At 41.5% G+C, this 10505-nt stretch overlaps 1 protein-coding gene across 1 annotated transcript in view; it reads left to right on the top strand.

Moving 5' to 3' along the window:
- Window positions 1–10505, top strand: part of LOC103368159 (attractin-like protein 1) — a gene marked incomplete at its 5' end in the record, with an annotated part of 246604 nt that overhangs the window by 92660 nt on the left and 143439 nt on the right. Inside the window, 3 exons of the mRNA XM_008296425.1 lie at window positions 2955–3049; window positions 3681–3759; window positions 7104–7261. Of these exons, the coding sequence (XP_008294647.1) occupies window positions 2955–3049; window positions 3681–3759; window positions 7104–7261 (332 nt within the window). The remainder of the gene's footprint in view (window positions 1–2954; window positions 3050–3680; window positions 3760–7103; window positions 7262–10505) is intronic.

Genomic DNA, 10505 nt, shown 5'->3' with positions numbered 1-10505 from the left:
ATTTATTTTACGACTGCACATCGTTTTTGCACACATCTGCTTGTGTTACGAGCACAGGGGAAGCCGGTGATGCTTTATAGATGTTTAACTACTTACATTTTTAAAATCGTTTGCTTTTGCATAAACCCAGCCTGCAGTTCAGCCGAAAAGTTTCTGAGTTTTCTTCACGTGGCCGTTTTGTTTTTATCAGATTTACTTCTGGATGACACGTGTAGAATAAAGTCATGTTGATGAGCACACGGGAAAGTTTGTGTACGGGACCGACTCTTGTTCTTTGTTCTGTTACAGTTTTAAGAGTTTCTTTATCCTCTGAACCCCCAAACACTTTCTGGGTCTGTGTTTTTTTTCCTGCTGTCATCACAGTTCTACCCACAGTGGACTAATTATTCTATAAAGTCCTGCACCTCTATGGAAGCAGCACAACCGTGGCGAGATGAAGAGAGAACTCAGACATGTCTTTTGGGAAGAATGACACAGTTACAGTAAATCATAGCAAAGTGCAAAATAAATAAATAAAAGGTTTATTTCCTACTTTCTTCTACAGAACTTGGATCAACTTGTTCATCATTTTTCTACCATTTTGCAATACCTGGGGGGGGAATGATGGCTCTACACACTATAGATATTTTACTACTTTACATTTTTAATTTGTCGCCACACCTTCACTATAACATCATGAATATTGCCTGTGTTATTATAGGATGGCGTCTCCTTAGTTCCTCAGTCCGTGTGTTTTAGATGTTGGGGCTTGTTTGTATTGTTTTATTGCCTTTTTATTCCTTCCATCTGTAAAGCCCTTTGTGTTCCTTTCATTTGAATGAAAAATGCCTCATAAAAAAACCCTGATTGATTAACTGATGAACCGTATAAAAGACTAATTGCTCCGAAAATTAATTTGACACCGGTTCACAAGTTAAAAGCAAAAGATGACTTTATAAATAAACAAATGTTGAAAATATATTTCAAGTCACAAAGTGGCTTTAAAAACAGTAATATTGAAACAAAATTGGATGTAAATAGAGATATATTAAAATGAATATATTTGGTTGTGAAGCTTCAGCTGCAGTTCCTCAAACGTCCACTGGAGGCCTGATCCAACATGAGTCGACCCCCATTGACCCCCGTGTTAAAATGTCCAACTTTTTCAGCACAAATCAACACGTTTACAGCCGGGTACAGGAAACGCTTTGGTCCCTGTAGCTACTCTACCTCAATATGTGAGCTGTGGAGGGTGTGAATTTTAAATAACTGACTTGTTTAGATTGTTTTATGTGTAATTAAAGGCCCAGAGATGTCGCACCGCCTGCTTCAGCTGCACCTTTTTGCTCATTTGTGGATCAGCTGGGAATCAAACCAGCAAGACTGCGATAGTCGGAGCCCCGATAATGTGGGTGTGCTCTAAAATCCAAACTATCACATGCAAAAGTTTCTCCATCGTAGTGGAAGTACGTCAGATGTGCCAAACGTACCCAGAAGCTCGACTACAGTCGGTCAGTTTAGCAGTTTGTGAGCCAGCATGCTTTTCTCATCATTCTGACCCACAGTTACATCGCTGTGTTACGAAAGTTTCAACAACTTTGAGCAGAAATATTCTGACAGAATCGTCTGAAGCTGTATGTATTCAGTCACACAGCCTCTTCATATAGAACCGTGGGCAACGTTACAGATGCTTCAGTCCATCTTCACATCCGATCCGTGCCTCCACCACCTTCAGCCGGATTTGGTTGGAAACACAGAAAGCGATATCAGACTGGAGATTTGTATCAGTGGTTATTCTTAGTTCACTTATTAGAGTCGGTATCAGGTGAGAACAGAAGGATTAAAAGATCTGAAATCTCATTAAAGCTCAGATCCATAATTTACATATGTTATTTCCCCCAGGCTGCCGGCGCTCTCTCATTGGCCGCTGCTTTTAGTGAGCTGGCATCATGAGTTGTGGTTTAAATGTTGTGTAAAGCGTTTTCCGACTCGCTCCACAGATAAAACCCTCGGCGTTAATCAGTGACGCTCACATCCAGCTTCATCTGTGTGCAAGTTTGACAAACTGCAGATCAGTCGTTTAATTAATTCCTGCGTCCGACCTGGTCGCGGCGTTCTACTTACTGCAGGTTTTATGGGATTTAATTTAGTTTTTTTTTTGCCGTTTGAGATACATTCTGGCAAGAAATGTTTACGAGCGACAGCATGTGTTGGTTAATTAATTACGCTTCGCTCGGACTGAAGGTCGGACGCATGAAGACTTCTAGTCGAGCTAAAAATAAAGAAGCTGCGTGAGTCGGTGTTAACTCGAGCTGCTGCTGCTGCTGGATGCAGACACACCTGGATTATGTTGAAGGGTTTGCACTCAGCAGCAGTCACGCCGATTAACGCCAAAAAAATAGAAACTCCTCTCAACCTGTTATCCTCTCACGGCCACGGAGCTGCTTCCTCCTCCTCCTCCTCCTCCTCCTCCTCCATCCCACCGGCAGACAAGGTGACCCAGCGAGGCTCCTGCTGCCCGTCCAGATGTTGACTGATTCCCTCCATACGTTGCTCATTGTCTCGCTGACAAAGAGCTGCTTCCAGACACTCGATAGCAGCTCCGCGTAGAGATGATTAAACCTCTGAGAGATTATTTAGACTCTCGCTTATGTTCTGCTGATCGACCCGACTGGAACGACGGCACTTTAACTCGTATTTATAAGAATATATGTGAGTGTTTTGTCACTGACAGATCTTTTGACCAAAACTCCTCCACTGTTGCTGTATTCATCTAATTAAATATCGACTCCCGCTCAGCGTCTGTCATGTTTTTACTTTCATAAATCCGTCTGCGTTTGATGGCGGAGTCAATAAGACGAGCCCTGATGGAGGTTTCATGTGGAGGAGCTGATAGATGTGGTCATTTGAAAGAATTCAGATCTCTTCATCATTTCTTCTTCTTCTTCTTGTCTTTGTGCGTCTCTGTTGTCTAGACAACCTGCTGATCGATTACCAGTTTACCTTCAGTCTGCTGCAGGAGGACGACCGCTACTACACCGCCATCAACTTCATGGCCACACCTGAGCAGGTAACAAGCAGAGGCTAGAAACACGATAGTGGTTAATTTATGCTGTAAACAAGCAGTTTTCCTTTAAGGTTCAGTGATTTTATCTTCACTGGATTTCAGACGGTTGAGAAGAGGAGAGCAGAGATGTGGTCAGATGGAATTTCTTTGACTCAAATCAGTTCTTTACAGAAACATTTAGTCTCTAAATCTACCAGCAAACTGATGTCAGGCTGTAAGAGAAGCGTTCTCCCTCCTCTGTGCCTAAAGGTGTCTTCAGGTTAAAGTCAGAAACTTCTGCAGACAAAATCAATGTACAGCCGATAGAGTCAGATATGCCTTCAGGGGACACAAGCAGAGGGAAAGATGAATCTGTTTAACTTAGAAAATGTTCTAGCAAAGAATGTTTCTGTCGGCAGACCTGAAGGAAAGCAGCTTGACCGTCGGTGTCCAATAACGTGGATGCAACAAGTTTTCTGTCCGTATTGTCCCTGAATGCATCTTCATCTTCTGTTTGTCCATAAATGTTTCTCTTCACATCCAGTAACTTTGCACGTGTTCCTGTCTTTCTTTCTGTCTTTCTTTCTTTCTTTCTTTCTTTCTTTCTTTCTTTCTTTCTTTCTTTCTTTCTTTCTTTCTTTTTCTTTTCTCGCAGGCCAACAAAAACCTGGACATGTCCATCAACGCCTCCAACAACTTCAACCTCAACATCACGTGGTCCTTAAGCTCCACAGGTACAGAGCATTAAAACATATTTATAATGTTCTTAAAGCGTTCTTTATGACATTCTGACTTTTTCCACCTGTTGGATGATAAATCAGAGAGTTAAAGGTCCTGCAGGCTCAGATGCAGCCACAAAACAGATCTGACTTATTTTGACTGATTAGATTTCAATCCCGGCCTGATGGTGAATTCAGCCTGCAACGAATTAATTACTTTATTGAACAACAATTGATTATTAAGCCCCAGAAATGTAAAACTAATACCCACAACTTGTTCTAGAGTCCAAGCAAGTCTTGACATTCCTGTACAACTGCATTCTGATTTGTGTTTTGCAAGAAATTTGAGTTGGATTTTGAAATAAATTTTCCCACCTGTCCGATTTAAAAGATCCACAAAGTCTGAATAATGAGGTCGGAGGGAGGATGGAAGCATCAGTCAGCACAAGACGTTCACTCAGGACATGTGTGATCATAATCAGGTTTATTTTAATTTAATTTAAACTTGTCATGCCTCGTTAAACACTTTGGTAGTAATTGTTTGAGGTTCAGGCACCAAATTTAAGTGGTTAGTTTTAGTAAGAAATCCTGGTTTACCTTAAAACACAAGCCTTTTCCATGATGTTTGAGGTTTTTTCATCCATTTTCTGGGTTACCAGTGTCATAAATCTGACCAACAGTAAGGCAGATGTGCTGATTTTAAACATATTCAAATGTACACTGCAGTTTAGTTTTGATTTAATCCTGTCCAGACTTTGGTTTGGAGTCCAAATCCTGCAGACTTTGAGTTTACCATCAGATAAAACAGAAGCAACAAACCCTCCAATGGGAACGGTTTGTACCGTACAATGTTCAGAAGGTTTAGAACTGGTCCCAGAATGACGTCCAGAACCGGTTCCAGAACCAGTTCCAGCTGCATTACGTCCTTTTGTTTTGTCACTACAGACATAAAACTAGTCAGAAGCAGCTTGAATGCTGACTCATGTCACATTCAGTGGATCTTTAAGATGCTGAGTTTGCATAACTGTGTTGCTGTTAGCTCCCTTGCTAGCTTGTTAGCATTGTTACCAGCTGCTCACCTTTACCTGTGCAGGCGTCGAACCAGCTGCAGGGCCGTTAGAAACTAGAATAGAGGCTGTGCTTGTGATCAGATGAACTTAAACTGATAATTTCTCCGTTATTGCAGGAGTCTCAGCGCTGAATTAAAACCAGGATTCTCTCTTTAAGCTAATAATCCCTCTGATGTCACTCTGACATCTCAGGACTGTAGGAGATCAACTGAGCTGGAATACGAGCTGTGATTTGATCTGATTGATCGTTTAGTCTGAAACTCTGCTGGATGTTCCCACATCTTGCTGTGGTGGCCGAGTGTCCTGAAGTGAAGCGGTCAGATGAGCCTCCTGCTCGCCTCCTGGGGATTCCCTCCTCTTGACTAAACACATCAGAAGCTATTTTGAATTTTGGCATCGGGGCGTTTTATACATTCTCCCTCCTGATTTCAATTAAGATAAAAGCACTGCGCCTTCACAGTCGCAGTGTCTTGGGGCCTGAAGCCTCTTCGGTTCGGGACTGAGAGTCTTGTGTGTGTGTGTGTGTGAGTGTGTGTGATGGTGTGTGTGTGTGAGAGTGTGTGTGATGGTGTGTGTGTGTGTGATTGTGTGTGTGTGCGATGGTGTGTGTGTGTGATTGTGTGTGATGGTGTGTGTGTGTTGGTGTGTGTGTGTGATTGTGTGCAGACTATTACAGAGTGTTTAATGGCCCCGATAAAGCAGGAGGTGAAAATATTTTATTCACGGCGTCTGAAAAACTCGGCCATTAACACAGAACTGCTGATAATGCTGTGAAGGATACTGAAATCAGACCACTTCAGCGCCGCCAGAAATTTACAAGCGCGCGCTGAATTACTGCGAGGTGTCATGAAAATACTTTTGCTGCGATCGGTAATTTGCCAGCTTGATATGAAAGGCTCGCCTTGACATTTTAAAAATCCAGACTGTTTTTTACTCAGTCTTACTAGATTCTGTGTTTTAAAAGAAAACAAATCTTTACAAGGACGCTGAGACTGAAAGCAGCTCGGCGGGGCTGAAGGTCTCCTGTGGCTGCTGGGGTTTGAATCGGAGCATCTTGGTTTGTGTTCTGGTGCTGCTTTCCACACGGTGACAGGAGAAGGACCGTTTGACATTCCTGTACAGTCTCACCTGGACCATGATGCTGGTTTCTATCCTAAACCATCCCCAGTGGACGGATCTGAACATGTCGGCTTCATAACTTCTCCATAAAAGCTGTAGCGGGACTCTTACCAGATCAGAACTGGTGCACAATTCTGACCCACACGGCATCACGTTAACGTCACAGATGAACCGAGCACAACATATAACAACATTATGTTCTATATGTAGGTATGAGGACGCTCCTGTGCACACAGTAATGAGGCTTCTGATACAAATACTGCTGCAAGCCAAATGTTTTGTGGATGAATTAGACGTTTATGTTAAAATAATAAAACCCAAACTACTCTAACACGGGTGGAAACTGTTAAAGCAGAAATAATCATCAGATTTCCGACTGTCTAAAGGTTCTTGAACGACTCATCTGTGATGTGCAGCTCAGGTTTAAAAGCAAATCTGAGCTCAACATTCAGATTTTCTGCTCAAAATCAACCACATGCTTGAACTAAATTCTAAAAAAAACAATAAGCTTTGGCGTCTAAATGCGACCGCGACTAAAACAGTAACATGACAAAGAGTACAGGACTTTTCAGATGAACTGCAGCCTGTTGACGCTGTTACCATTTTGTTTGTGATGTAAATATTCACAACAAATCTACTTTTATTCTTTTTATGCCACGTCTTCTGTATTAAAGGCAGAAGGTTTTAAAAGTAAAATGTGAATTTCTATTTTTGTTGTAATTTCCAACATCAAATTTCTGTTAATTAAATTATAACTAAAATCCAGATTTTTTTTATTTTATTTAGTTTTTTTTTTTAATTTACGAATGGTCTTCATTTAAAATGTGAATTAAAATCAGCATCACACACAAGATTCTGTCTCGTGTGGAGTCATTAGATCTCCTCACAAAGCCCCTGAACCACTCTGATGCTAACATCTGCTGAGCTCCAACGTGTTTCTGATTCTTACGTACATGAAAACGAAACGCTTCATAAACGCTCTCCTGCCTTCTGTCCCGACTGTGACTCCAGATTTACCTGATCAGGTTCAACATTTAATGCAGCACCAAGTAAAGGTTATTTTAAAAGATGTTCTCCGTATGAAACGTTCTTGTTAATGCAGCTGCTAAACATGTTGGTTATTTAAAACAAGCTGCGTTCACTAACACTGGACCCGTTTGTCCGTCACAGCCGGAACCATCTCCGGTGAAGAGATGCCCATCATAGCGAGGACCAACATCAAGGAGCACCGCGACAGCTTCTCCTGTGAGAAGTTCAACTTCCGGCTCCACCACAACATCACCTTCTACGTCTACGTGTCCAACTTCAGCTGGCCCATCAAGATCCAGGTGAGGAAACGTAGCATCAGCGCTAACAAGCATTTAGCTTCGTTTCATTAGATCTGGTGAACAGGAGGAAACAGAGCAGTGCTGTGGCCGACAGGGCTGCACATCTGTTCTTATTGGTTCATCTGATTCTGCTTTTGATTGTCGCTGCTTTTTCCAGATCTGTGCAAGTTGCTCTCATTTTGAAAATCAAAAAAAATCAATGAAGCACTGCACAAAATGGAAAAAGAAAACCAGAATCCTTTCTTTTGCAGATCAACAGCTGTCAGATATGTGATGGTTCTTGAACCGGTTATCCTTCTATTTAGTCAAAATCACTTTATTTTACATGTCAGATGTAAAAATGTGCCAAAAATCTGTAGTTTGCAGGAACCAGATTCTGTAAAAAAACAGAAATTCTGAGCTTTTTGGCAAAACTATGAAGCTGCAACCAACAGTCATGTTATAAAAAATCAGGGAGTGTTCAGGTGAGCTGCAGGCTGTGTAGAAAAAATAAAATATATACGTCGTAGTAAAATATCGACTGCATCTATAAGTGGAGACCTGGTTTTTTCCTTCCAGTGGTCCAGTTACGGTACTTCCAGATTTTTCCTCTTTTGTTTTAGTTTTTGTAAAATATGTATTTGAAAAAATTCAGCTTTCGTTTTTCTTTTAATCTTCCTGTTCTTCTAACTGCATGGCACTAATGTTATATATATATATACATATACGTGTCCGTAGAGGTGCAGGACTGTATTTTGCGACGACACAGTGAGGAAACGTGTGTCAGGAGGTTTTGTGTGAAGCCAGAATACACAAACACACGACAACTCCTGCTAACAGGCAGATGTTTGCTGTGAAACCGCAACGATTATTTCACAACCGCCTCTCGGTTCTACTGGTTCTGTTTGATGTTTGTGGCCACAGAAAGAAAACAAAAAAACAACAAAACTGATTTAGAGCCCAACAATGATGATGATGTGATGATGAGAAGCAGATGATCAACGGAGCCCAGCAGATTAGATGTTCTAGAATCTGATGACAGTAACCCAGAAGTTCACTTCAAATCCCAACGAATCAGAATCAGACCCAGACCCAGACAGACTTCATTGTTTAACTGTTATTTGTAAAATGCCTTTCAGATGACATCATTGTGCTCTTATTCAAACAGTTTTAAATGATTATCTGTGTGCTCATTAATTAAATCAGAGTTCCTTTGGGATTAATACCATCAGTCCAACCACCAGTGATTCATTCTGTCCAGACCACACACATCGTTCACTGTTAGATGTAAGAAAACGTCTCTAATTAACATCTACTGAAGGCTCATCGTGATCTAACTCAACACTCAGAGCTGCACAAACTGTTGTTTTACAAGCATCCGTTTCCAATAAAGGGATCTTTGTCAGATACATGCTGGTTGTGTTGGCTGAAGGAACATTCTGGCAGAGAAGAAAGATCTGATGCAGTTTTATGACTTTAACTGTGATTTTTGGTTTATTCCCAAATCGTTGCATTTAATCCAGCTGTTAATGTGAGTGTGAGGCTCTGGACTCCGGCAGCGTTCGGCTGTTTCCTCACCGTGGCCTCATTTCTGCAGCATGAAGTCCTGCAGCTCCGTGGAAACAGAACAACCATGACTGGAAGCAGAGAGAGTTCAGAACCGTCTTCTGTGCTGCAGGACACAGCTACAGTTAGAAAAAGAAAAGGGAAAAGAAAGTTGTACTTCTTTATTTCCTATTAAACAATAACTGGAAAAAGAAAACCAAACTCAAATCCAGATGGAAAGTCTTTGGATTCCTCTCATGTGATTCTTAGTTCCAGCAGAGCGACTGTTGGCTTCCTGGTTTCACTAAAGAAAAAAGAGAATTTAAAAATAAATAAATCAACAATAATATATTCATTTTTACAAGATTTGTTTGCTAATAGTGAAATGACATGTGTAGAATAAAATTATTTTGGATTAAATATAAAGATTTAAAGCTGTTTTATAGTTTCTTGCTCTGACAAATGGAGCGATTTGGGTTTTTTTTTTTTTTCTGTTTGAGTCACATGCATTTGAACCTGCTGCTGGATTTTTGGGGGTTAAAGTAGTTTTTAATGTCCTTAATAGATTCAAATAGAAAACAAACAAAAGTGCATGTTTTATGTCTTTAATCTGGCCTGATTCACTGAATGTAGACTTCTGCTGTGAGTCTTTCATTTCTGTTGCACATTGGATGCATCTTTCTGAACATTTCCAAAATCCCATTAACTGCCAAAAACAACGACGACATCCTTCCTACGTGCTAAAATCGGCGACTGGGGCTCATGCAATTAAGCATTCCTGCTCAGTTCTTTCAGAAAATTAGCATTTTAATAATACACTTTCATGCAAATCTTCCACCAGAACCGGGACACCATCACTGCATCCCGGGCTCAGCGCCGCCCACGACGGCTGTGATTGGTTTAGGGAAATGAAAACAAGCCACGGCTTCTTTTCCACTGCAGCAGAATAATAAAAGCAGCAAGTCTGAAAGATTAGAAATGATTCAAGTCTTTTGGGGAGAACTGTTTTCTTTTTCTCTGAGCGGCCTGATGCTGGATCTCCTGCCTGCGCCAGTCAGACACGATGTTTTGAGGAACAAGTTAAAAGTGCGGTTTGCATCATGATCATCTGCATCGTCTGCAGCGTTCAGGAGCTGTCTCCCTGCAAAAACATATAGCCCTGACAGGACGCTGAGCATAAACTATTCTGAAAAGTGTTTGGCAAATCTGCTATCACATTTAATGATCTGTGAGTTTTCCAGTGTCTCTCCATCAATTATGCAGCACCGGATTAAATCTCCAGGCGGCAGCCACACACACTAAATATTCACGCTCCGGCCTTATGATCCATTAAATTGAAGTAGACTTTTAGTGGTGATATTTTAAGATGACTGTCGTGCAGGGTCTGGCGTGTGCGCTGATGGATGGAGTCAAGAAGTGACAGAACGGAGGAATTAGGGGAGAGCGAGGACAGGATGGCTGCTCGCTGAGACACCTCGCAGTCAAAGTGTCCAGCGCTGAGAAAAGGGAGGCTTCCTAATTGACAGATGGAGGGAGAAGGACAGCAGGTCTGGAGTCAGATAGAGACGTGAAGCAGAGGATGGATGGATGGATGGATGGATGATGGATGTGAAGGACTACAGGAGCCGTGTAGCAGGAAAGGCTGCAGGAGTAGAACTAAAACAGTCTCGGAGACAAAGTGGATCCTGAACTGTGGAGCTGAACAGTACTCTGACATGTT

The sequence above is a fragment of the Stegastes partitus genome, unplaced genomic scaffold (genome assembly GCF_000690725.1).
Source record: "Stegastes partitus isolate 25-593 unplaced genomic scaffold, Stegastes_partitus-1.0.2 Scaffold1127, whole genome shotgun sequence".
NCBI lineage: Eukaryota > Metazoa > Chordata > Actinopteri > Pomacentridae > Stegastes > Stegastes partitus.
This window is presented reverse-complemented; position numbering and strand designations above follow the sequence as displayed.